The 27,687-nt window shown below is 49.1% G+C and overlaps 1 protein-coding gene across 11 annotated transcripts in view; it reads left to right on the top strand.

Moving 5' to 3' along the window:
* The window catches only part of LOC146434184 (ras GTPase-activating protein nGAP-like), a 165,908-nt gene that overhangs the window by 130,370 nt on the left and 7,851 nt on the right, over nt 1-27,687 (top strand). For 6 of the 11 annotated variants that reach the window (XM_085068627.1, XM_085068620.1, XM_085068629.1 and 3 more), the window contains 6 exons: nt 3,879-4,115; nt 4,784-4,985; nt 7,296-7,495; nt 8,731-9,538; nt 26,045-26,140; nt 27,226-27,428. In XM_085068627.1, coding sequence (XP_084924753.1) covers nt 3,879-4,115; nt 4,784-4,985; nt 7,296-7,495; nt 8,731-9,538; nt 26,045-26,140; nt 27,226-27,428 — 1,746 coding nt within the window. Of the gene's footprint in view, nt 1-3,878; nt 4,116-4,783; nt 4,986-7,295; nt 7,496-8,730; nt 9,539-9,781; nt 10,147-26,044; nt 26,141-27,225; nt 27,429-27,687 lie in introns of those variants that run through there. The other 5 variants (XM_085068623.1, XM_085068630.1, XM_085068626.1 and 2 more) reach the window with 4 other exon arrangements.

Below are 27,687 nucleotides of genomic sequence, written 5' to 3'. Positions count from 1 at the left end.
AATCAATCTGCCAGGCCTCAGCATACTTGTATTTAGACCACCTTCCACCATACCACAGGGCTTTTACCCACTTGGCTTGCTTGATGGCAGCACACGTCTCGCAATTATGGATTACCTGGGAGATACAGTCCATGGCTAGATCCACCCCTCGGTCTCGTGCCCACTTATAGGTGGCATCTTTGCCCTGATGGCCAGAGGCATCATGGGCTTATCAAGCTAAGAACAGCTCTCCGTTGTGTTGCCAATCCAAATCTATTTGTGACACGTTTATCTTTGCAGCCTTATCTACCTGTTCATTGTTTCGCTGTTCTTCATTGGCTCGACTCTTGGGGACATGGACATCTACATGTCAGACTCTCACAGGTAGCTTCTCCACCCGAGTGGCAATGTTTTGCCACTCCTCAGCAGCCCAGATTGGTCTTCCTCTACGCTGCCAGCTGGCCTTTTTCCACCTTTCTAACCAACCCCACAGAGCATTGGCCACCATTCATGAATCAGTGTAAAAGTAAAGCTTTGGCCACTTCTCTCTTTCAGCAATGTCCAGGGCCAGCTGAATGGCTTTGAGTTCAGCAAGTTGGCTTGATCCCCCCTCTCCTTCTGTAGCCTCTGCAACCCGTCGTTTGGGGCTCCATATAGCTGCTTTCCATTTTCAATTTGCCCCCACAATATGACAGGAACCATCACTGAACAGAGCATATCGTATTTCATCTTGTTGCAGTTGGTTGTAGGGTGGAGCTTCCTCTGCACAAGTCACCTGTTCCTGCTCCCCTTCGTCCATGAGGCCAAAGTTTTCATTTTCGGGCCAATTTGTAATTATTTCCAAGAACCCAGGGCGATTCAGGTTTCCAATACGGGCACGCTGTATGATGAGGACAATCCATTTGCTCCACATGGCATCGGTGGCGTGGTGGATAGAGGGAACCCTTCCCTTGAACACCCACCCCAGCACTGGCAGTTGGGGTGCAAGGAGAAGTTGTGCTTCCGTACCAATTACCTCTGAGGCAGCTTGGATAGCTTCATAGGCTGCTACGATTTCCTTCTCAGTGGGAGTGTAGTTGTCTTTGGACCCTCTGTGACTTCGGCTCTAGAATCCTAGTGGTTGGCCTCGAGTCCCGCCAGGCACCTTCTGCCAAAGGCTCCAGGACAGACCATTGCTCCCAGCTGCAGAATAGAGCTCATTCTTCACTTCTGGTTTGGTCCTGACTGGGCCAAGGGTTACTGCATGAGCAATCTCCTGCTTGATCTGAGCAAAGGCTTGTTGCTGTTCAGGGCCCCAGTGGAAATCATTCTTCTTGCGTGTCACCAGGCAGAGAGGACTGACAATCTGGCTGTACTCGGGGATATGCATCCTCCAGAAACCTATGGTGCCTAGGAAGGCTTGTGTCTCCTTGTTGGTTGGTGGGGACATCACTGTGATCTTGTTGATGACTTCGGTAGGAATCTGATGCCATCCGTCTTGCCACTTCACTCCCAGGAACTGGATCTCTTTGGCAGGCTTTGCTCTTTTTTATGGCAAAACCAGCTTCCCAGAGAATTTGGATGATTTTCTCTCCTGTCTCAAACACTTCTTCTGCTGTGCTTCCCCACACAATGATGTCGTTGATGTACCGCAGATGTTCTGGAGCCTCACCCTTTTCCAGTGCAGCCTGGATCAGTCCATGGCAGATGGTGGGACTGTGCTTCCACCCCTGGGGCAGTCGGTTCCACATGTACTGCACGCCCCCCCAGGTGAAAGCAAACTGAGGCCTGCACGCTGCTGCCAGAGGAATGGAGAAAAATGCATTTGCAATGTCAATAGTGGCATATCACTTTGCTGCCTTGGACTCTAGCTCATACTGGAGCTCCAGCATGTCGGCACAGCGGCACTCAGAGGTGGAGTCACCTCATTCAAGTCACGATAGTCTACAGTCAATCTCCATTCTCCGTCAGATTTGCGCACAGGCCAGATGGGGCTGTTAAAGGATGAGTGGGCCTTGCTGACCACCCCTTGGCTCTCCAGCTCACGGACCATCTTGTGGATGGGAACCACAGCATCTCGATTTGTTCCGTATTGCCGGCAATTGGTTGAGGTGGCAATTGGTACTTGTTGGTCCTCCACCTTCAAAAGTCCAACTGCAAAAGGGTTCTCTTTTGTCCAGGCAAAAGTGTACAGTTGCCTCACGCCCTCTGCCTCGACAGCAGCTATTCCAAAAGCCCACCTGAGTCCTTTCGGGTCTTTGAAATAGCCATTACGGAGGAAGTCTATGCCCAGAATAAACAGGACATCTGGACCAGTCACGATGGGATGTTTTTGCCACTCCTTCCCAGTCAGGCTCACCTCGGCTTCCACCAGGGTCAACTGCTGTGATCCCCATGTCACCCCAGCAATAGAAATGGGTTCTGCTCCCCCCAAGTCCCGATGGCATTAGGGTACACTGCGCACCTGTGTCAACTAACGCTTCATATTTTTGTGGCTCTGATGTACCAGGCCATCAAATCCACACAGTCCAAAAAACACGGTTTTCCTGTACCTCTACCTGCCTAGAAGCAGGGCCCCTCTAGCACTGGTTATCATTCACTTCCTGGTCATACATTCTAGAGGTTCCTTCAAGGGGGTCTGACCCATCATCTTCCCTTCTATTGTACCTAGCAGGTGGGTCACAGGAAGCTAAGGCTACCTTTGCTTCAGCAGAACCCCCTTGGCCAGCATTTCCCTCCTTAAGCTGATGCACCCATGCTGCCAGGGCAGTGGTGGGCTTCCCATCCCACCTTCTCATATCTTCCCCTTGGTCATGCAGAAAGAACCACAACTCGGCTCGTGGGGTGTACCCTCTCTCCCTAGCCGAGGGACGTTGGGCTCTGGTGTTGGGGCCTGTGACTCTCACTGGTGCCGCATTGTTCCTCCTCATCTCTTCCCTAAACTCCTCCCTCATCTCTCTCATCTCCTCTCTGAGGTCCTGAACCACAGCAGAGACCTGAGCCTGCATCGGGCCACTGATCACACTTGCATAATATCTGAGCCTGTCAGCTATGGAACCCACTGTCTCTCGATTGTCATCGGCATTAATTGTTGCAATGAAGGTGACATATTGGGATGGCCCTAGATTTGCTAGGTTCCACACGTTTGCCCGGTGCACCTGACCCTGTCAGGATCATTTTCCTGCTGTCCATCCCTCCCAAAGAGCACCTCCATTACTGCCGCTTCTCTCAGCTGTTGGATCCCTTCCTCAATGGTCTTCCTCCACACCTGCCCAGCACACCCTTTTGTGTCTTACAAAAGAGTTGATGGCTCTAATCACCCAGCTATTTTTTGCTTAGAAACAGGGATGGAGAACAAATTCCGATGCCTCCAACCTCCAACAGGTGTACAGAAAACTTTTACACCTTTCAGATGTGTGGGATTTAACGGGAAATCACAGGGAGGAAGCATTGGCTGAGAGATTTCTATTAATCTCTGAGTAGCAGTGGAAGAAGAGGGGCCTTTCTGCTTTGGCATGAAGCACAGGGACATTGTTGAGAGCTTAACAAGTGAGGTAAAACTGTCAGATATGGAGATGAGTTCAGTTTGGCTCGGTTTGTTTTCACTACTCTAACACCCGCTCCAGGGTAGCAATGGATAAGTAGCTGTTAGCTTGCAAATCAGCATGTCTGGAAATGGCTTCACTTAACACATATGAACAAGGGGTGCTTTAAAGAGTACTTGAGTGTCACCAGATTAAATGGGGATCTACGAATAGATGCCTAATGACATTAGCTAGCCTAGAAAGAAAGAGAGAAAAAGGGGAGGTAAAAAAAAAAAGTTTTCTCACAGATAAGTATTTCAGGCAACTGATCACCAGTTCAACTTCTTGCATCTCATTGCCAGTGTGATTTTATTTCCCTTGTTTTTTGCTTTTCAGGGTGTTCCCCCGTGAGCTGAAGGAGGTGTTTGCATCTTGGAAGCTGCAGTGCCAGAAAAGGGGCAAGCAGGACATCACTAAACGCCTGATCAGCGCCTCTGTCTTCCTGCGCTTCCTGTGTCCTGCCATCATGTCTCCCAGCCTGTTCAACCTCGTGCAGGCTTATCCAGATGACCAAACGGCTCGAGGTCTCACCCTCATTGCTAAAGTCATCCAGAACCTCGCCAATTTCACCAAGTAGGTGATGCCAGTGAAACTGAAATGTGTGGTGTGCAAGGAGAGCCCTGATTCCTAGTTGTGCTCGCAGTCAGCTGATTCTCTGGCAAACTGAAGCCCGCTTTTGGAAAGGAGGGAGCTTCTCACTTAGATGTGAACGCTGTTCCCCTTGAGACACCTCAGCTGAATTCTCATCCTCACATGCAGATTGGAGCTGTGTTCAATTCTGTGGAGGGGACACAGGACCAAGAAGACTCATGCACTAGCATGTTAAGTGTACATGGTGTTTCAAAAGACAAGAAAAGAAGCCTGTTCCCCCAAGGATCATGTTTTTCTGCTCTCTCCCTCCAAAGTTCCCAGTTGAACAATACAAAGGGCATGGCACGTCTCCTGCACGGGAGGAGAGAAAGAATATCTGTGGGAGGAAGGGGGATGACATGCAATTTGTAATATAAATAGTGAAGTAGTAGTATTTAAATAAGTACAACAAAGCAGTGAATCTTTTAAATTGTCCATGTGGTTTTTTTCCTCCAAGACTCCCAAATCTTAAGATTTTGGATTTTTTTTTAAATACTCCAAATCTTCAGCAAGGCAGGTCTCAAATAAAGTGTTTAGGTAATTGTCTGTAAGCACTTGTATTTTATGTGTGTTTTATTGACTGGGTTTCCCCCCACTTCCTTTTCCTGCAGGTTTGGCTATAAGGAAGCATACATGGTTTTCATGAATGAATTTTTGGAAACTGAGTGGATAAAAATGGAGTGTTTGCTGAGGCACTTTGCTGATCCAGAAACCAACCCGAAACAGCCTTCATTTGACGGCTACATCGAAGTGGGCAGAGAGTTCTCTGTGCTGCATTCCCTCCTGTGGGATCTTGTGTCCCAGCTTGATAAGGTAAAGCTGTTTGGAGGCCCGGGAGGGTAAATCCAGGGATGGTACCTTAGCACCAGTAAACAGCAGGGAATATCAAGGGGAGCCAAGAGCTTTGGAGGGGAGTGTTTGAAAGTGGTATTTCACAACAGCTCCTTCCGTGATTTCGGATCAAGGCCTGCAGCAGGGCGTGTGAAGTGGTTGGGCTTCAGCAGCAGTGCAAACAACTTTGCAGAGCCTTTAGGAAGGTCAAGTGCTGAAGGCATTGCTTAAAAGTAGACCTGGCACTCCCTGGGCACCTAATCCTTTCTCATAAATGAGCTGGAGGAAAGGGAGGGCGTTTGGAGAGCAAAACACAATTTTGCAATGCTCTTTTGGTGCTAAGGGAGGTGCTTTGCTGCACACCAGGCCCTCCCCCAGCTCTGATGGAGAAATGAGTTGGCTCTGCAGAACTGTTCTCATCAACAACCTGATCCAAAGCCCGCTGAGATGGTCTCATTTCCATAGTCTTTGGTTTTGGCATACAAGGGATGCCATGTAAAAAGCTGGATCCACTCCCAGTGTCATCCCGTAGCAAAGCAAGATGCTTTCTGCCATACACCGTGCTGAGCTCATATGCAGTGTCCAGGTCCTGTTCTGATCCCAACAGATACCACCAACAATAAACACTGCTTCCCTTTAGCTACAGAAGGAGGAAAGGCAGAGCTGTGCTCTTCCTTAGCTATGTGGGTTTGCAGAAGCCAAAACCATTCAAATCTTGATAGCAAAGGTAGTTGATAAGGCCCAGAAAAGCTGAGCTATGAGTATTTTTTTTTCTAGTGCTTGGAACTGTTCCAAACTTCAGTTTTTAGAGGTGCATTATTTTGTCCATATTCCATACTATTCTTTCTTTTGGAACTGGAGCAGTAAGGTTAATAGCAATGCACTCAATTTTTATTGCATTAGGGTTTGCCAAAGTAGTTATTTGTTGGGTACCGATTTTTCCCCAGTACATTATTTAAAAGAGAAAACAAAAAACTGAATATGTTGCATCAGAGTAAATTGAAGTGTCCTTGACTCAAAAAGACAATCTATATATTAGTCTTCGTTTGATAACAAGTTATGATCTTGTTTTTCAATTTACCTCATACATGTACATGGTGTACATTCCAAATGTATGGATCTGCACTGTCCTTTCTGTAGGTTAGATGTATGGATCTATCCTAGCAGGCCCTTGGGAGCTGGTGCAGTGGTTTCCTAAAAAGAGAATTAAGGGGTAAAGTTACATGCATTGTGGCTTTACTGTAGGGAATGACTGGAAAATAAGGAGAGCAGCCACCTCAGAGCTATTAATATCCACGGAAGAAGTGCTGTAGGAAAGTGTCTGTCAAGAGACCTTTCTCTGGAGCCAAGCCAGCTGAATACCTGCTTATGGGGAAAAGAAGGGTATCTTAGAGAAGAACATTGGCTCTGTAGCAGAATTTTATTTCATTTTTTACTAAATCTGCTGCACCTTCACCTTGTTCCTGCAGTGCCAGGAGCCTGAAGTTGCCCTCTAGCTGATCTGCCAGCAGTGGCCCAAAAGGGTGAGAAGCCAAGGCCTGGAGGAGCAGCCTTCCTTGCTGAAGGCCAGTTGCTCTTAGCCTCAGCCTGGCCAGCACTGAGCTAACCTGTGATTGGAGACACACACTTCAACCCATGCTGGTGGGGTGATACTGGGATGAGGATCACTGATGCTCTCATGCAGTTATTTTTCATGTTTGGGTAGGGAAGAATGGCTTCATTGTAACAGTGCGAATGGAGCTGACATCCATGTAGGATACCAAAAATGAAAGGCTTATGAAAGGAAAACCTTCCCTTTCCCCATCACCCTCAACCCCTGCGATCCTCTCACGATCCCCCTCATCTGTTGGCATGCATTTCCTTTAGCACACAACAGCCTTTGCCTGGAAAGTTCCCCTCACCAGCTGCATCTGTAGCCTTTGAATGCCCTTCAATGAGCAGATGCTGTAGTTTTCACTTTGACCTCACCCAGCCGGGACTTAGTGTGCTTTGCATGATAGTTTTGCATTGGAATGGCAGTAGTTTTGTTTCATTGAGCATGATTTTTATTTTTGGGGGTCAATCCTAATTTCTTTTCTATTTCCTTTTCTTTCCTCAATGTGTGCCGCACCCCGTTTCGTCTCCTCCATCCATCTCGTCGCCGTCGTTGCGCTGCTCCATAACACTGCCTCCCGATCCTGGCACACCCGCACACAACCACCCACCCTCCTTCCTTCTGCACCACCCCTCCACCTCTGTGCATCGTTATCAAACAAAAACCCGGTGGATGTCGTGGTGCTTGTATCCAATTAGGGTGAAAATTCCTTCCTACAGGCAACCGTGGAAAAGCTGGGACCTCTTCCTCGTATTCTGGAGGATATCACGAAAGCCTTGGCCAGCTCTCCACCCACAGAGCAACAGATGAAGCCTTTCCCAGAGCACAGCTCTAGCCCAAATGTTGCTGCTAGTCTTTCATCAGGGCTTCAGAAGATAACTGAGGACTCCACCGATGGGTACGTGCCAGCCAGGACTTGAGGGCAGCTGTGGGGCTGCTAAAGCTGTGAAGAGTTGGAACTAGATGATCCTCGAGGTCCCCTTCCAACCCATTCTGTGATTCCAGGGGTTGAGGGCTTCATCAGCGGCCCCGCTGTGCAATGGGGAGCTTGGGCCTCTCTCATGGGGAATACACCATCCCAGGAAGAGGTGCACAAGGTGGCACTGGGGACCTGGAGCTTTGGACTTACCCAGGACTCAGCCACATCTCTGGGAGTCAGTGACCGAGCTGATAAAAAAAGCAGTTCTGTGATTTACTGCCAGCCTGAGAGCACAGTCAGCCATAGTGTTTCCTTCTGGCCATCAGGCTGCTAATGGAAAAACTGAGCTGTAGGTGAAACTTATTACCTGTGGAACAGCAAAAATAGTCCCTCGTGTGTGTAATGCAGCATTTCTCACACTGTAACAGCTGTTAATCTGGAGCTGTGACACCCAGAGCTGCCAAAGGGCTTGGCTGCTGCAGGCCCAGAGCAGTACCTGTGCTGTTGGCTAGAAGGGCCAGTTTTGTCATATGAAATTCTCTGCCTTCTGAGCTTACATCCAGCTCTGCAGGAGCCTTCCCACAACTCCTGCTGAGTTTTCAGACCTCCACAATACACGGAGTCGTAGAATCATTAAGGTTGGAAAAGCCCTCTAAAAATATCAGGTGCAACCATTGGCCCAGCACTGCCAAGACCACTACTAAACCATGTCCCCATGTGCCATATCTACACACCTTTTATATCCTTCCAGGGATGGTGACTCCACCACTGCCTGGAAAGCTTGAGCCAGTGTTGACACTTTGGGAGAGGAAATTTTTCCTAATACCCAATTTAAACCTTCCCTGGCACAACTTGAGGCCATTTCCTTTTGTCCCATCTCTTGTTACATAGTGGCAAAGGGTTAAATGGCATCTGAAGTCTTGCTAGAGTCAGAAGTGTCTAAGAGGGGAGGATTTAGTTGGAATGGTTTAGATTTCACCCGTGAAAAAAATATAAAGATGAAGGACTGCTTGAATCAAATACAAATCTCCAAGATAAGTGGTAATTAAGGAAGATTGTGCTCTGACTTGCACACAAAGAGCTCATAAAAGGACGTCTGGCTCCTTGAAGCTTTCAGTGGGGGAAGGTTAAGTGAGGTAGAAAGACTTCTCTGGGACAGGTCTCTCGGGGTCTTGGCTGCTCAAAAATTAACCAAATTCCTTTCCACTCCACAGTGACATAAATAAGCTGAAGTCTCCAAGCCAGGAGAATGTAGATGGACATTTTAGGGGCAAGAACTTACTGCTGACTCCGCAGGCATCCACCCAGAGCATGGCTTGCTCAGATAAAGACGAAAAGGTAAGTGTCTTGCCCAATGGACGTAGCATCTCGCTCATGGACCTGCAGGACCCTCACACAGCTCACAGTGACACTGCTTCCATGATGCACGACGTGCCTTTGCGCCTGGCGGGCAGCCAGCTCTCCGTCACCCAGGTGGCCAACATCAAACAGCTGTGGGACACCCAGGGCACCCCCCAGAGCGCTCCCCAGGTCCGCAGGCCGCTGCACCCGGCATGGAACCAACAGGGCAGCCTCCGGCCTCTCTCATTCCAGAACCCAGTTTACCAGCTCAACAACCCGAGCCCTGCCATGGACAAGGCCTCTGTGGACTCAAGCCTGGAGAACATGAACAGTGTCAGCTCCCGCAGCTGGAGCAACAGCAGCTTGCAGAGCGAGGAGCTGGCGCAGCGCCCCGCGGGCCCCGACAAGCACGTGCCGGGGGTGCTGCCGCAGCAGAACATTAGCACGCAGGCACAGGTCCACTGTTCATGGATGGACCAAGCCGTGCTGGGCACCAGGGCCAAGACTACGCACAGCCTGCCATACAGCCCTTCCCCATACAGCACGGGCAGCGTTTCCGGAGCCTGGGGAGCCATGGATATTGAGCCCATCCCGAATGGGAACCGCTCCCGGCACCAGTCATCATCCTCGAGGGAGAGCCCTGTCCCCAAGGTGCGGGCGGTTCACCGGCCCCCCCACAAGGTAAGGGAATCCTGGCTCCAGGCCTCTGCTTTGCTCTTCAGCCCATTGTTCCTCGACCTCCAAAGCTTTCTTGACCTTGGAGTCGAGCTGAATCAAGAGTACCAGCACTTATGCCAGTGGCCAGTAGCAATTGTACGGAATAGTCACGCTTGTCACCCTCACGAGCTTGGCAAGCCACCTTATCTGTGACACTGGGATGCTTTTGTACTAAATTTTAAAAAATAATGTTTTCCATTTACTAAGGTAGCAGCAAACCCGCTGAAAGAAACAGAACTGGAAAATTTCCCTGAATACAAAGAAAAAAACCAGGAGCAGCTTTGTTCCAAATGGTAGTTCAGATCACCACGTGAGACTGCGTTTGCCCTGTGGTGCTAATTTAAAAGCAGAGCTACCTCGAAACAGGGAAATGAATAAAGCGTCACAGAATAACTGCTGCCAAAATAACAAATTAGCACAGTTGTCTAAAGTGTGGAGAAATCCATCGTTCACCATGATGAAGCAATCTCTTGCTGGTCCTCAAATACATGCTGCTTTTTCATTAATCATCCCAAACTATGAATAATGCAAGTTTTTTTTTCTGGAAAGGAGTGCTTATATCTACCAGCTCCTAATGTCCTTTATCAGTTGTTCATAGGCAACTATAAATCAAGGTTTTCCTGTCAACAAGCCAATATTCCTTTATCTTTTTTTTTCAAAAAAGTAACAGTAATCCTGTTGTGATTTGCTGTGTATGAAAATATTTTCCTAAATTTGTTTAATTTTAAAGACAAAGGGAGTATTTCAGTACTTGGCACTACAGTGAAATCAGCAAACATGATCTGCTGGTCACAGGTTTTGCAGGGGGAAGGCTTTGGGTTATGAGGTGAAGCTGGCAGAACAGCCTCTGCTCTGCCCAGGGTTTTCCTGGTGTTCCCTGACAGTGGAGCTTTCTGGGCAAACTCGTGAATGTTACAGGAAAATCTGGGTGATGCCTGGGAACCCAGAAGCAATCAGGGCTTCAAAACTACTTTGATACCTCAAGTTCATTGAAATACAAGACCAGAAATACTGAGTGTCGGAGGTTGGGGGGCATTGGAATTTTTTCTCCATCCCTGTTACTAAGCAACAAATGTATGGGTGATTAGAGCCATCAAGTCTTTTGTACGAGACAAAAGGGTGTGATGGGTGGGGCAAGGGGACAGAGGCTGCCGGCTGTTGGAACGTGCACTCTCTCTGTCTGTTGGACACTGGGAGGAAAGGGACTGCTCTTTGCTTCTGGCTGCGCCCGCAGAAGATCCAACTGTGCTCTGTCTTCTCCTCCTGGCTGGGTGAGCATTGATTCAACCTCTTTTCCACTGGGAGTGCACGTTTTCCCGGCTGCATTTCTCGCAGCAGCTGCCGGGGAGTCCGGCTGTCCCTGCCACCTGCCCCACTTTCTGCCGCACGAGACCGCGGCGTCTGCCGTGACTGCAGAGTCCTTGCTGGCTCGCTGGCTAGCCGGGGAGGGCCAGTCCCTGCTGCTTTGCTTTGCTGCTCCGAGCTGCCCTGCCTGCTTCTCAGCCTTTGCTGCCATCACCAGCTGCCTGAGGCTCACCTGACCCTGCACCACAGCGCCACCTGCAGCTGCTCAGGAGTCATCACACCTGCCCTGCCCAGCCAGGAGCTCAACAGCACCAATGCTGCTTTGTACCGTAATTACACCACGCGGGAAAGTACTCACCAGTTCAAAAAGTCATCTGCTATTGGTTTCTGGTTCTGTTTGTGGTTGCTATTATTGTTATTGCTTGTTTATAGATACTAGTAAAAACCTGTTATTCCTTTTCCCATACCTTTACCTGAAAGCCCTTAATTTCAAAATTAAAATAATTCGGAGGGAGGGGAAATCACATTCTCTGTCCTAAGGGAGAGTTCAACCTCTCTCAGCCGACACCTGTCTTTCAAACCAAGACAGATCCTGGTGCCCAACGTGAGGCACGAGGGCATTGGAAGAAAAAGGATTAACAGTTTCTGTGAGACCTACTTTAGTGTGGTGAACACGAAAACCTCATTAAGTGGCACCATGTTGTCCAGTATACCCTAGTTTGGCTGACACATACGTGTGACCACACTTTTCCCATTTGCAGCTCCCTACCTAAATATGGGCCCTATAACTAAGGTTATTGTGTCTGTCATCTGGTTTGCACAATGGGCCAATAGGGTAAAGAATTTATGGATTTTTCAGCTCATTTTGACGGCAGACACATGGTTACAGGTTTTTGACACCATCAGCACATGTTTTTGAGGTGTGTTTGGTAATGGTACCTTTTGTGAGGAGATAACACCAGAGGAAGGTTTTTCTCGACCTTTTATTCATTACTTTGGGCCTACTTAACTAATGCTTGAAAGGTTCGGATACTCTCTGAATGCTTATGATACCATACAGTGCCTGGTGTTGCTGTGGCTGATAGGTCTATCCTACTTTGCATTCCGGGATAAGGTGAAACTTCCCTGGGTCACCGTGCTAACAACTGTGCCAGGGAATAGGGATGCGGCCACAGAGCCCAGGGCTGTCCCAGAGCCTGGGGGTACCCCATGGCCTTACCCTGTCCAGCAGCTTGCCTCAGAAACAAACCGTCCGGAGTGGGTGGGAGTGCTAGTGGAGGAGATACACAAAATACACCAGCTGCTGAAGGAATACATTTCCCTAGCAGGTGGAAAACCCTCTCCTCACCCCAAAGGGAAAGAGTGTGATGGTGCAGCAGCAGAACCCACAGACGTTACAACTGTCCAGGTTCCAGCTGAACCTCAAGAGAAGCCACAGCCAGCACCAGTTGCCCCTGTGGTGCGTACGAAGTATAAGACCAAATCAGTACGCCCAGTTAATGATGATGGGGAGCCATTGCCCTCACAACCAGCAGTGAGTCTGAGCCCATAATCATCACCGAGTCCTTCCACTTCGGTAGTCTCCATAATCTCCAAAATGATGTTGTGCAACGGGGGTGCGAGGCTTTCCCAACCTGGTTACTTTGGGTTTGGGATCTTATGGGCCCAGGTGTGCAGTTGGATAATAATGAAGCAAAGAATTTGGGACCCTTGGCCCAAGACCCGGGTGTTGACAAAGTGTTCACGAGGGAGACAGGGCCCCTTTCTCTCTGGGAGAGGCTTTTAATGGGTGTAAGAGAGAAGTTTGTCCACAAAGACAGAATGCAGGACCACTACCGTAGAATGCCCTGGAAGACCATTGAGGAAGGGATCCAACAGCTGAGAGAAGCGGCAGTAATGGAGGTGCTCTTTGGGAGGGATGGACAGCAGGAAAATGATCCTGACAGGGTCAGGTGCACTGGGCAAATGTGTGGAACCTAGCAAATCTAGGGCCATCCCAATATGTCACCTTCATTGCAACAATTAATGCCAATGACAATCGAGAGACAGTGGGTTCCATAGCTGACAGGCTCAGATATTATGCAAGTGTGATCAGTGGCCCGATGCAGGCTCAGGTCTCTGCTGTGGTTCAGGACCTCAGAGAGGAGATGAGAGAGATGAGGGAGGAGTTTAGGGAAGAGATGAGGAGGAACAATGCGGCACCAGTGAGAGTCACAGGCCCCAACACCAGAGCCCAACGTCCCTCGGCTAGGGAGAGAGGGTACACCCCATGAGCCGAGTTGTGGTTCTTTCTGCATGACCAAGGGGAAGATATGAGAAGGTGGGATGGGAAGCCCACCACTGCCCTGGCAGCATGGGTGCATCAGCTTAAGGAGGGAAATGCTGGCCAAGGGGGTTCTGCTGAAGCAAAGGTAGCCTTAGCTTCCTGTGACCCACCTGCTAGGTACAATAGAAGGGAAGATGATGGGTCAGACCCCCTTGAAGGAACCTCTAGAATGTATGACCAGGAAGTGAATGATAACCAGTGCTAGAGGGGCCCTGCTTCTAGGCAGGTAGAGGTACAGGAAAACCGTGTTTTTTGGACTGTGTGGATTTGATGGCCTGGTACATCAGAGCCACAAAAATATGAAGCGTTAGTTGACACAGGTGCGCAGTGTACCCTAATGCCATCGGGACTTGGGGGGAGCAGAACCCATTTCTATTGCTGGGGTGACATGGGGATCACAGCAGTTGACCCTGGTGGAAGCCGAGGTGAGCCTGACTGGGAAGGAGTGGCAAAAACATCCCATCGTGACTGGTCCAGATGTCCTGTTTATTCTGGGCATAGACTTCCTCCGTAATGGCTATTTCAAAGACCCGAAAGGACTCAGGTGGGCTTTTGGAATAGCTGCTGTCGAGGCAGAGGGCGTGAGGCAACTGTACACTTTTGCCTGGACAAAAGAGAACCCTTTTGCAGTTGGACTTTTGAAGGTGGAGGACCAACAAGTACCAATTGCCACCTCAACCAATTGCCGGCAATACGGAACAAATCGAGATGCTGTGGTTCCCATCCACAAGATGGTCCGTGAGCTGGAGAGCCAAGGGGTGGTCAGCAAGGCCCACTCATCCTTTAACAGCCCCATCTGGCCTGTGCGCAAATCTGACGGAGAATGGAGATTGACTGTAGACTATCGTGACTTGAATGAGGTGACTCCACCTCTGAGTGCCGCTGTGCCAGACATGCTGGAGCTCCAGTATGAGCTAGAGTCCAAGGCAGCAAAGTGGTATGCCACTATTGACATTGCAAATGCATTTTTCTCCATTCCTCTGGCAGCAGCGTGCAGGCCTCAGTTTGCTTTCACCTGGGGGGGCGTGCAGTACATGTGGAACCGACTGGCCCAGGGGTGGAAGCACAGTCCCACCATCTGCCATGGACTGATCCAGGCTGCACTGGAAAAGGGTGAGGCTCCAGAACATCTGCGGTACATCAATGACATCACTGTGTGGGGGATCACAGCAGAAGAAGTGTTTGAGACAGGAGAGAAAATCATCCAAATTCTCTGGGAAGCTGGTTTTGCCATAAAAAAGAGCAAAGTCAAGAGGCCTGCCAAAGTGATCCAGTTCCTGGGAGTGAAGTGGCAAGACGGATGGCATCAGATTCCTACCGAAGTCATCAACAAGATCACAGCGATGTCCCCACCAACCAACAAGAAGGAGACACAAATCTTCCTAGGCACCATAGGTTTCTGGAGGATGCATATCCCCGAGTACAGCCAGATTGTATGAAGATTGTATGAAGATTGTATGAAGAAGAATGATTTCCACTGGGGCCCTGAACAGCAACAAGCCTTTGCTCAGATCAAGCAGGAGATTGCTCATGCAGTAACCCTTGGCCCAGTCAGGACCAAACCAGAAGTGAAGAATGTGCTCTATTCTGCAGCTGGGAGCAATGGTCTGTCCTGGAGCCTTTGGCAGAAGGTGCCTGGCGGGACTCGAGGCCGACCACTAGGATTCTAGAGCCGAAGTCACAGAGGGTCCAAAGACAACTACACTCCCACTGAGAAGGAAATCGTAGCAGCCTATGAAGCTATCCAAGCTGCCTCAGAGGTAATTGGTACGGAAGCACAACTTCTCCTTGCACCCCAACTGCCAGTGCTGGGGTGGGTGTTCAAGGGAAGGGTTCCCTCTATCCACCACGCCACCGATGCCATGTGGAGCAAATGGATTGTCCTCATCATACAGCGTGCCCGTATTGGAAACCTGAATCGCCCTGGGTTCTTGGAAATAATTACAAATTGGCCCGAAAATGAAAACTTTGGCCTCATGGATGAACGGGAGCAGGAACAGGTGACTTGTGCAGAGGAAGCTCCACCCTACAACCAACTGCCACAAGATGAAATACAATATGCTCTGTTCACTGGTGGTTCCTGTCATATTGTGGGGGCAAATTGAAAATGGAAAGCAGCTATATGGAGCCCCAAACAACGGGTCGCAGAAGGAGAGGGGGGATAAAGCCAACTTGCTGAACTCAAAGCTGTTCAGTTGGCCCTGGACATTGCTGAAAGAGAGAAGTGGCCAAAGCTCTATCTCTACACTGATTCATGGATGGTGGCCAATGCTCTGTGGGGTTGGTTAGAAAGGTGGAAAAAGGCCAGCTGGCAGCGTAGAGGAAGACCAATCTGGGCTGCTGAGGAGTGGCAAAACATTGCCACTCGGGTGGAGAAGCTACCTGTGAAAGTCCGTCACGAAGATGCCCATGTCCTCAAGAGCCGAGCTAATGAGGAACACTGAAACAACGAACAGGTGGATAAGGCTGCAAAGATAAACGTGTCACAAATAGATTTGGATTGGCAACACAACGGAGAGCTGTTCTTAGCTTGATAGGCCCATGATGCCTCTGGCCATCAGGCCATCAGGGCAAAGATGCCACCTATAAGTGGGCACGAGACCGAGGGGTGGATCTAGCCATGGACTGTATCTCCCAGGTAATCCATAACTGTGAGACGTGTGCTGCCATCAAGCAAGCCAAGTGGGTAAAAGCCCTGTGGTATGGTGGAAGGTGGTCTAAATACAAGTATGCTGAGGCCTGGCAGATTGATTACATCACACTGCCTCAAACCCGCCACGGCAAGCACTATGTGCTCACAATGGTAGAAGCCACCACTGGGTGGTGTACCACATTCCTTATCATGGACCTGCTGCTGGCAAAGTGGAGCGACGCAATGGTCTGCTAAAAACTACCTTGAAGGCTTTAGGCAGGGGGACTTTTAAAGGTTGGGAACGGCAATTAGCCAAGGCCACCTGGCTGGTTAACACCTGAGGTTCCACCAACTGAGCTGGCCCTGCCCAATCTGAATCCCTGCAAACAGCAGGTGGGGATAAGTTTCCAGTGGTACACATGAGAGGCATGCTAGGGAAAACTGTTTAGATTAATTCTGCCTCAAGCAAAGACCAACCCACCCGTGGGGTTGTCTTTGCTCAGGAACCTGGGTGCACCTGGTTGTCGATGCAAAAGGATGGAGAGACACAATGCATACCTCAGGGAGACCTTAGTTGGGGTTGAATTGCCCATAACACTGTGCCTGCATCCATATCTGTATGTATATATGTATGTAATTAGAGTAATGCATGTATGTATATAGTTTAAATGTTTAAGCTCAATGTAACATGTTGAAATGGAAAAAAATTCGGGGTGGATAATGACGGAGGCTGGGGGACATTGGAATGTTTTCTCCATCCTTGTTACTAAGCAACAAATGTATGGGTGATTAGAGCCATCAACTCTTTTGTAAGAGACAAAAGGGATTTGCTGGGTGGGGCGAGGGGACAGAGGCAGCCGGCTGTTGGAACTGGCGCTCTCTCTGTCCATCAGACACTGGGAGGAAAGGGACTGTGCTGCTTTGATCCCTGAAAAGCTGCCAGCCGCCCAAAAGCAGCAATGAAAAGGCAGCCAGTCGCGCTGAACACGGACCGGACGTGCAGCCGCAGTGACACACTCGAGCGAGTGTGTCTTCTAGGAGGATGGTAGCGCGTTAGGAAAGCGGTAAAGATGAAAGAGGCATAGACTTCTGCGTTTGGGATTCTAGAAGGTTTATTGTAGGAACGCAGGGCGGAGGACAAGATAAAGGATAAGGTTGCCCGGAATCCAAAGCCCAGAAGTGCTGGACCTGGTTTTGCACGGCACTAAAAGGACGGTGAGAACGGGGCGTGCCCAGCCCCAGAGGACCTATCAAGAAGGGCCTTAGGGAGAAGAGCAGGCTTACAAACCTGTAACAGTATTGCGGGGGACGGTACATAATTTTTAACCAATGGGATGTTTTAGCTGGGGGAATATTCTGGAACAGAAATTATAAATTTAGGACTAATTCACTGCAGCAATTCCCCTTTTCCTGTTTACAACAAACAAAAAACTGGGAACACAATATAAGGAACATGGGAGGGAAAGAGAAAGTTACATGTTTGTTCATCAAACAAAAATTTCAGGGAGATGCAGGACACACTCAGACTGAGGGGAATTTCTGTGGGAAGTAAGTCAGCCTGTAGAATACCTATCCAGGAATCTGGATTAATATCTGATTTTTGATCTGACTTTTTCTTTTTTCTCCTTTTCCACGCCACTGTGGAGAGGGTTTTCCAATCTGGCAGATAGTCTCTTTTGGCAAAATGCACCTGTTTTCCTGGAAGGTCTGGAGTGTGTGGTTTCACCCATTTGCTGGGTATCCATTGGGGGCCTGCAGGAGTGGATACACAGGCATACCCTCTACTCCAGGTTACCAAAGGGAAGGGGCCTCTGACTTGTCAGGATTCAGGGTCTTTGATCAGCACTGGTGGCTGTTCTTTTAATTTTGCCCTGGCATCAGTGGCAAAATGCCAGAACACAGGGGGAGCAGGCTCAGCAAAGGAGTTATTTAAAAAATTGGTGAATAGAGACATTCAGAGACGTGCAACAGGTGAATTGATCTCTGCTCCTCCTTGCTGTTGAGAAAGGACTCTTTTGATGGTTTGATGGGCTCGTTCTACAATTGATTGTCCCGTGGGTGAATGAGGGATTCCAGTGGAGTGTCCAATTCCCCATTTCTTTAAAAATTCTCTTAATTGTTTTGAGATATAAGCAGGGCCGTTGTCTGTTTTCATTTCTGCTGGCACTCCTAGGGTCGAGAAGGCTAAAAGGAAGTGCTTGATGACATCTGTAGCCCTCTCCCCTGAGTGTGCTGAGGCATACATGGCTCCTAAAAAAGTGTCAACAGAGACATGCACATATTTTTGTCTGCCAAATTCTGGAACATGGGTTACATCTGTCCGCCAAAGTTGGCAGCTGTGTAACCCTCTGGGGTTAACTCCCTGGTTGTAGGAGGGAACCTGGTATTTACAGCATGAAGGGCAGGTGCTAACAATGGGTTTAGCTTTTTCTCTGGTCAGCTGAAACATTCTTACAAGGGCTGAGGTGTTTTGATGGTAAAGCTGATGGCTCAGTTTAGCTTGTTCAAATATGTCTGGGACTGATGGCTTTATGACCATGGCTGCTAAAGCATCTGCTTTTTTATGTCCCTCAGCAATCGGGCCTGGCAGGTCAGTGTGAGACTTACATGCATTACAAAGTAGAGTTGCTCTCGGTGGGACAGAACTTCTATGAGTTCTGAAAGTAATTCAAATAGTTTTAAATTGGATACTTAAGTACAGAATTTTCTGCTCTAGATAAGATTCCAGCGACATAGGCTGAATCTGTGATTAAATTAAGGGGCTCCGGGAACTTTTTGAAGGCTCTGACAACTGCTGCTAGTTCTGCAAGTTGTGGAGATCCAGAGACTTGCTCGACATCAGCATTCCACTGCTGTGTTTTGGGATCTTTCCACATTACCACGGATTTGTGACAAGATCGGGAGCCATCAGTGAAAACTGTCAGGACTCCCTTAATAGGGGTGTCTGCCAATTTTGTTTTTTGGATTAATTTAAAATTGGTATTGAACAATTTGTGTTTTCCGTGGCTAATTTGAATTTTTCCGGAGTATCCCTCTAGAGCAAATTTTAAATTTTCACTGAATTGCATTAGGTGTTCTAAATAATCAGTTGTGAATGGAGTTTGAATGCATGCAAAGTCCTGGCCTGCCAGGGCACGGAGCCGGGACCTCACTTTTATAATTACTCTGGATACAAACTCTTGTAATGTTGTTAGGGTTTTGGAAACTTAGTGAGGCAGAAAGACCCACTTGATGATCAGAAGTGGATCTTTCAGCTCACTGTCCCACTGATAAATCAGTCCGTGTATGTATTGTTTTTCCCCCAAGATGATGAGCTGGTATGGGAGTCGTGGGTCAACTCTGTGTGTTTGTCTCTGGGTCATAGCACCTTGTATACGTACGATGCATTCCCAGGCCTCAGGTGACAGGGAGCGTGGGGAGTCTAAATCCTGGGTGCCGCGCAGTAGGTTGAACAGCGGGGCTAGGTATTCTGATGAGATCCCCAGCAGTGGGCAAACCCAGCTGATGGACCCGCAGAGTTGATGGAGTTCTTGCAAGGTCCCTGGATTGTCCTGGGTGGAAAGCTGCTGGGGCACAATGGTTTGTTCCCTGATTACTAGACCGAGGTACTTAGCAGGGCAGGAGCACTGTATTTTCTCTGGCTGCATCTGAAACCCTGCCCCTTGGAGAACTCGAAAAGTTAGTGACAGAGTTAACATTTAAACGTTCATTATCAGGCACACAAATGAGAATGTCATCCATATAATGGTACAGCATCACTCCTGGGGATTGCTGGTGGACTGGGGTGAGAACTTTGGCTACATACCATTGACATGGTGGGGCTGTTTTTCATGCCTTGCGGCAGAACTGTCCAATGGTATCTGTGCATAGGGGCTTCACGGTTTAAAGATGGCACTGAAAAAGCAAATCTAGAGGCGTCTTCAGGATGAATGGGGATGTGGAAGAAGCAATCTTTGATATCTATTACTGCTAGCTTCCACTCCCCGGGGAGCATGGTCGCTGATGGCATCCCGGGCTCCAGAGGCCCCATGTCCTCAATAACTTCATTGATTTTACGGAGGTCATGAAGGAAGCCTCCATTCATTTTTATTGGGTTTTTGGATGACAAAAACGGGGGAGTTCCAAGGGCTATTAGTTGGTATAATATGGCCCTTGGCTAGCTGATCTTCTACAAGGGATTCGAGAGCACTTAATTTATCATTTGAAAGAGGCCACTGGTCTATCCACTTGGGTGTTTCACTAAGCCAATTTAAACGTGGGGTAGCGCGCTCACCAGTGGCCACAGCTAAAAATCTGACTTCAGAGATGGGATATGAATTTGAGTTCACCACTGAGACAAGGTGTCTCGGCCCCAAAGGTTGAATGAAGCATCTATTACCAGCAGCTGGACTTGGGCTGGAATGCCATCAGGACTTACTGTGACGATGCTCTCTGCACTTTGTTGTGCAGAAGAATGCCCCTCCACCCCACTGATGGATTGTGTGGTGTTTTGCAAGGGCCAATGTGAGGGCCATACACTCTTAGAAATGACAGTAACATCTGTTCCAGTATCGATTAGCCCCCTTACTGATGTAGACGTGTCCTGGTTTGATAACACGCAAGTGGCATAAAGCCTCTGTGAATTAACCTGCTCAGTCCACTAGGCCTGTAACAAATTAAAAGTGTCCAGTCTATTGTCTTTCAGTGACATAGTTACCATGTGCTGTTTTGATGTGGCAGTGACGTTACTTGTGTCTACACGTCATGTCCCTCCACACTCTTCAATCAGTTTTTTGGCTGGGTTTCTGTGGTGTGAGGTGGAATCCAAGCCGGTTGAGCAGGAGGTGGCGGCGCTGGGAACGCGCAGGCAGGAGATGGTGGTTGCTGTGCTGGTCCTGGCTGGTAGGCTTGGTTGGTATATGTTGGATATGAGGGCATCTGCTCTGCAGGTACATAACTCACAGAACTTTCATTAGTAGACAGTGGGAACACAGGGCAAAATCTGGCAATGTGACCAGGTTGCTTACACCGGTAACAGACAATAGGGGTGGAAGGAGGTTTAGGTGGCTTTCTCTGGTTCACAGGGAAAGCTTTAGAGGTCCCCGGGGAAGGTTTGGAAGGGGTATTTGAATTTAGGTCTATAGGTACACGCATGCAGGCGTCGATGAGCCTGTTAACAGTGAGTGGAAGAGTGGGAGGGAGAGCGCTGATAATTTGTTTACAACAATCGTTTGCATTAAGCATAGCACTTTTTAATAAAACTTGCTCTTGGGTCTCCTCTCCCACAAACTGTCTTTCAATGGCGATAGTAAGCCGATCAATAAAATCGACGAACGTCTCATTAGGGCGTTATGTGATGGAGGTATAAGCTAAAAATGATGTAGAGCTAGTGGGGACAAGCTTTAGGGCTTGTTTTGCACCTTTGGCTAAGTCAGATAACACAGAGTGGGGTAAAGCAGCAATTTGATCCAGTGGCTTTTTCCAGTCCCCTTCCCACACAAGCAGTCAAGCGTCAAGTTTTGACACTCAGGGGTCCCTTTGTATAAGCTAGTTAGAGCCTGAGCTCTCTCTTTCCAGGCTTCTTCCCACATCCTCTATTGGGCATTTGTTAATATACTCCCTATAATTGCCTTAATATTGTGGGGGCACTTTGCCTCGGATGCTAACACTGTTTGTAAAAAGGACTGGAAATGTGCCGAATCTTTCACGTGTTCTTTCTCTGCTTTACACAACTCTTTCATCTGGCTGAATGGAATTTCCTGCCAGCTCACAGCATTCAGTTGGCTAAGGAGATTATGCTGTGAAGGAAGGCTGATGCCCTCCTGGCTATGACGTGCCAGCACAGGAAATACACTCCCACCCCCCCGCCCCCCCCAGCTTCACTTCCGGCCCCAGCTGGTGACTCAAGGGTGGAGTTTTCCCTTGCAGTCGCCCCGCCCCCTGATGTCATCAGGCCAGGGAATGATGACACCAAGGGGGGAGGGTTTGGGGGCAGTGCTGAGGTGGAAGGGCTCATGGCGGGAGAGCGAAAGGGATTATGGGGAGAAGAAGTTGCCCTGAGGGGCTTCCAGGGACTATTAGGAGTCGACATGAGGTCGGTGCCATGTTGGTTCAGTTCAGTAAAGGGAGAAGGGGAGGAGAAAGAGGGTGAGGTGAAGGGATTCAGGATAGACGAATGGATAGGTTGCGCAGTCCTGCTCAGACAAGGGGAGGGGGAAGACAAGGAAGTGCCCTGCAACTGGTGGCAGGCAGGTGTCTGGTGATGGGGTGCGGTTTCTTGTTCTCCCCTGAAAGGGTTACAGGGATGAAGGGATTTAGGAGAAGGAAGGTCTGAAGGGGAACACGGAGGGTCTGAGGAAGGGGGAGGAATGGAAGTGGGGGGGTTAATATACACCTCTGATGGGGGTTCAGGCAGCCTGGAATTCCCACAACCCATGCTGGCTAACTCCCCAAGTTTTACCCCTGCTGCGCTGAGAAATGAAGAAATAAAAACTGAAGGGGCTGAGGAACAGTGGGCCCTGTCTTCCCTAAGGGCTACCCACGGATCACTATTCTCTCAGGGAGCCGGCAGGAGAAATCCTCTCCCCACTCCGGTGCTGAGATGCTTACCACAAATCGACAGCTTTCCTGCAGCTGTCTCCCACGGGCTGACAGCTGTTCTCCACTCTTTCGATACAGCATGGACGTCACACAGTTCTAGCAGCAAAAAAGTTCAGCTAACAGCAGGTATTCTTAACGGCTAACGGGGACCTTTCAAGAGTCTCTCCCGGGTTCTCCAGGAACGCCACACACGCTCACAAAACGTCCGCTTCATGGAAGAGATGGTATCACAGTGTTTACAGAAGCAGGGCAGTGCAGGCTCTCTCCAGTGCTGTAGAACTGCGTGGCGCTTTCTGTGCTAAGATGGTGGCTGCGCAAAGCACAGCTCCGGTATTCGCGCTGCATGCAGAGCAAGGCAGGGGCGGTGGCACTTCTCACTGGTGGCGCGGTTTCTCTGGAGAGTGCGGTCCGCAGGCGGCTCAGCTCTGCGGATGGTGAGGCAACAGGCGCGGGAGTGGCTGCTATGCGGAGAAGCCGGCGCTGCAGTTTTTCACAGCGGCAATGGTTTGTCATCACTGCGAAGGCGCGCGGGGAGGGTCACGCTGGCTCCAGGGTGTTCAGCAGATCTTGGCGATCCGAGTCATGACACCATATGCTGCTTTGATCCCCAGAAAGCTGCCAGCCGCCCAAAAGCAGCAACAAAAAGGCGGCCAGTCGCGCTGAACATGGACCGGACACACAGCCGCGATGACGCACTCGAGCGAGTGTGGCTTCCAGGAGGATGGTAGCACGTTAGGAAAGCAGTAAAGATGAAAGAGGCATAGACTTCTGCGTTTGGGATTCTAGAAAGTTTATTGTAGGAACGCGGGGCGGAGGACAAGGTAAAGGATAAGGTTACTCAGAATCCAAAGCCCAGAAGTGCCGGACCCAGTTTTGCACGGCGTTAAAAGGGCGGCGAGAACGGGGCATGCCCAGCCCCGGAGGACCTATCAGGAAGGGTCTTAGGGAGAAGAGCAGGCTTACAAACCTATAACAGTATTGCAGGGGACATTACGTAATTTTTAACCAATGGGATGTTTTAGCTGGGGGAATATTCTGGAACAGAAATTATAAATTTAGGACTAATTCACTGCAGCAGGACTGCTCTTTGCTTCTGGCTGCGGCCGCAGAAGATCCAACTGTGCTCTGTCTTCTCCTCCTGGCTGGGTGAGCTTTGATTCAACCTCTTTCCCACTGGGAGTGCACGTTTTCCTGGCTGCATTTCTCGCAGCAGCTGCCGGGGAGTCCGGCTGTCCCTGCCACATGCCCCACTTTCCGCCGCACGAGACCGCGGCGTCTGCCGTGACTGCAGAGTCCTTGCTACCTTGCTGGCTAGCCGGGGAGACCCAGCCCCTGCCCCTGTCCCTGCTGCTTTGCTGCTCCGAGCTGCCCTGCCTGCTCTTCAGCCTGCCCGCCATCACCAGCTGTGTGAGGCTCACCTGACCGTGCCCCACAGCGCCACCTGCAGCCGCTCAGGAGTCATCACACCTGCCCTGCCCGGCCAGGAGCTCAACAGCGCCCCTGCTGCTTGTGACTGTAGTTACACCACACAGGAAAGTGCTTACCAGTTCAAAACATCGTCTGCTGTAGGTTTCTGGTTCTGTTTTTGGTTGCTATTATTGTTATTGCTTGTTTATAGATACTAGTAAAAACCTGTTATTCCTTTTCCCATACCTTTACCTGAAAGCCCTTAATTTCAAAATTAAAATAATTCGGAGGGAGGTGAAATCACATTCTCTGTCCTAAGGGAGGGTTCAACCTCTCTTAGCAGACACCTGTCTTTCAAACCAAGACACTGAGTCACAAAGCAAAGTTTAGTATGCCAAGTTAGTAATACCCAAAAAAGGAATTGTGTATTATTTGAAGTGTGTGTGTTTTTGTCCTCCTGCAGAGTGTGTTTTACATTGGGACAGAGGGGCATGGATAGGTAAAGGATGTTTATTAATACAACTGGGCCTTGTGTGGTGCTGGTAGGACATTTTTAGGCCAGTAACAGGGATAAATGTGAAGGGGATGTGCCTCCACTCGTTTTCCCACTGTACTTTCTATACTAATTGTTTCCACTGGATTCATGAGAGTACTTGCTCCTGCTTCATTCAGAGAAATCAAATTGTTCTCTCCTTCCCCACACCCATGAACAACGTCTCGAACGGTGCCAAATCGAGTGGCCAACATTTTTTTTGAGGCAAATTCCATCGTGTCCTTCTAATTGCAAATCTTGTTGTGGAATTCTGTTCTTATTTTAAAAGGAGAAAGAGAAAAGAGAAGTTGACCATGTTCTTTCCGGGCATGTTTTGTGGGTGTTTTAATTATTAGACTCTGTTCTCTATGAGTCCCATTTGTTTCTGAATATAGAGCTGGGCCCTTTGTTTGCTGGGAGAGGTCACTTTCTGCCTTCCATTTCCATTTGGGAGGTAGGTGGGAACAGAAATGTCAATGTGTTCCTCTGGAAGAGAGGCAAAGAGGGGAATTAATACATGATCCTAGCAGGCTGGTTCCTTTTTTGCCCTTTGTCAGAGAATGACTTGTGACCCATTAGCATGTGTGACTTGCCATCCGCTTGGTCTTTGGCAGCTTTCAGAATCTGGCTGCTGGAAATATTCTGTCCTGCATTTGGCCAGGTTTGCTGCTGCTCAGCAGTCTGCTGCAGGGCTGGGGATGTACTTTATAGTCACCTTTCTGCTGTCTGAGCCCTCCAGAGCTCCAGTGGATGGTGACACTGCCCATCCATCGCTGCTCCTGATTTCTCCAGCGATTCACAGCCGCACACGGTCCGTGGTCTCCCTTGCTCTGGCTGCCTGACAGCAAATGCCATCAAAACAATCTGAATTAAGGCACTTTGCCAGGCTGCTACACTACACCTAAGAGACTCTTAGCTTTTTTGCTGTGAAGACTTCCTTCTAGGGGAAAGGCCTTTGCCTAAATCCAGGAATTTTTGCCTAATTCCTATGCCTTTTCTTTGCCTTTACATTTTTGCTGAGGCTTCTTCCAGTGCTGGAGTGTCCATGGCTGCTCAGGACAGCTGAGCTGTGGGAGCAGATCCATCACCCACTAGCCCTGTCCTCCTGAGGAGGAGAAACAGCTGCAGGGTGACATGATCCCTGACTCCTAAAGAAGCTGTTCCTCTCCCATGGACAGCTCCTGGCTGACACTGGGACTTCAGAAGCCCCAGCACAATGCATTTGGGTTCAGCACTGGGCCAGGCAGGGAGCTGAAAAGCTGCCTGGGCACAAAAAGAAGCTGCAGTTGAAGAGAAGTTGATCTTTTGCATTTCTCAAAAACATAAGACAGTGTTGCTCTTTCAGGCAGCATTATGTTAATTCCTGCGCTTATAAACTTGTCTTTGTCCATGAAAATTGCTTGGAATTTGTAGCAAGCCATGTTTTCCCCAGCCAGGCGGAGAGTTTCTTGTTTCTTTTCTTGGCTCCTTCTTTGGACTTCCTTCCAAAGTCCATTGGTTTTAGAAGGATTCACATAGATGCTGTGGGTCCAAAGTCAAGGGAGGATGGAGTAGCCCTGCAGGAGACATTTTGGGGATCCATTGAGGCTGACAGGTACACGGGTATCCTTCTCCTCCAGCTGAACTGGATTTCAGAGCTGGTTTGTGTGCAGTTTCTCTGGAGAATGCTTACAGGTGTCTCTGCCCCAGGTGCCGCTGCCAGTGGACATAGCCACACTGTCCCCAGAGGAGAAGACATCTGCCTGGGTGTTGAACTGTGGATATTATGAGGACCCAGCTGTAAAGGTATATTTGATTCTGTGTGCAGCTGACTTGGGGGTACCAGTGAGTCCTGTGCATCCCACAGAGTTCAGAGGGGCTTTCAGGCCCTGCTGTCCCAGCGTCATGCATTCGTACACAGATGATATTGGTTACAATGAGCATTAACTCCATTAAAAAAAGTAAATCAGGCTTGTTAACCCACCTGAGCATAGCTTAGCACATGCAGGGACTGTACAGGGCTTCAGCTCAGCCTTCATCAGTAGCTGTAGTCAGATTTTGTCTTGGGCTGCCCCTGAGGCAAAGGCCTGTCACCTAGGTGCTGCAGGGTTTCTGAGCTGTGCAGAAATCTTCAAGATCTGTTTTTGAGAGTGTATGTTTTTTCAGGAGTAGATCCCATTTTTCCAAATGCAGTTAAATCCATATGTTGCTCTGGGGATGGAGTTGTTGTGTAAGAGGTTTGGTATTTAAGAAGGCAGGGAGTGAAGAGAACGTTTAGTGGATAAAGAAGCAAATACGTAGGATTGGTATGGAAGGTGAATGAGCCCAAAACAAAGGGATATATTGAGATTCATGGCACTATTGCAGAAAGGATTGCCCACAGAGACAAGAAGAGCAAAAGCTCAGCAAAGCAACCTGACAGGCTCTGGTTTGCAGTGACTGGTTTGCCCCAGTGGTTTCGTGCCCTGACAGATTAGTTCCTGAAGAGTGAGTTATTTGGGTCCCACACAGGTCTGGTTTGTAAGTTTGGGCAGCCCAGGCCATTTCTGCAGTTGAGCACTGTTAGCAGCATTTGCCTGAGAGCTGCTGGAGTGTGCAGTAAGGTGAGATGTTACCAATCAGGGCCAAGGAGCCATGTCAGAGCCCTCTGCCTGCTTGAATTCCGCTGCAGAGTGACATCCCACAGCGGGGGAGCAGCTTGATGCCCAGTGGGAGCCCACATGCTCCTTCTCTCTGGTTACCCCCAAGTTGGCATCTCATTCCTTCAATCAATTTACTTTTCATTTTAAAAAAACCCCAATGCTCCCCTGAAGAGCAGCAGAGCATTCAAATGGTCTGATCTCTTCTTGTTTCCTTTCCTGCTTCCCTCCTGCCTCCCTGCCACCTACAAGTACAAGCAGGAGATAGTGAAGGTGAGGGAGCGCCTGTCGGTGTCCAGCCACCGGCTGGAGGAGTGCGAGCGGCGACTCCTGGTGCAGGAGCAGCAGATGCAGAAGCTCCTGATGGAGTACAAGACTAAACTGAAAGATAGTGAAGAGAGACTGCGCAATCAGCAGGAGGAGAAGGACAACCAGATGAAAAGTATCATCAACAGGTGAGGCTTTGGAAAGCTCGGGATTCGGTGGGACAAGCAGCTCTCCTGTGCCATGTGTTCTCTCCATCCTGTCTTAGAGCTGAAGAAATGGGGATGCAGCTGTGGAAACTTGCCTGAGGTTGTCAGGAGAATGAAGGAAAATATTTAGGAATTTTAAACTTAGGTCTCTGTTGTATTTACTACAGGTTGGGGTTTTTTCTTTGGAATCTGTACTTGAGATAAGTTTTTCAGAGCAGTTGTATTTTTGGCAATGTCCATT

Source organism: Lichenostomus cassidix, chromosome 8 (assembly GCF_008360975.1).
Source record: "Lichenostomus cassidix isolate B80296 chromosome 8, HeHo_3.0, whole genome shotgun sequence".
Lineage (NCBI taxonomy): Eukaryota > Metazoa > Chordata > Aves > Passeriformes > Meliphagidae > Lichenostomus > Lichenostomus cassidix.
Note: the sequence above shows the minus strand (reverse complement) of the source record. Positions and strands in the feature narration are given on the sequence as shown.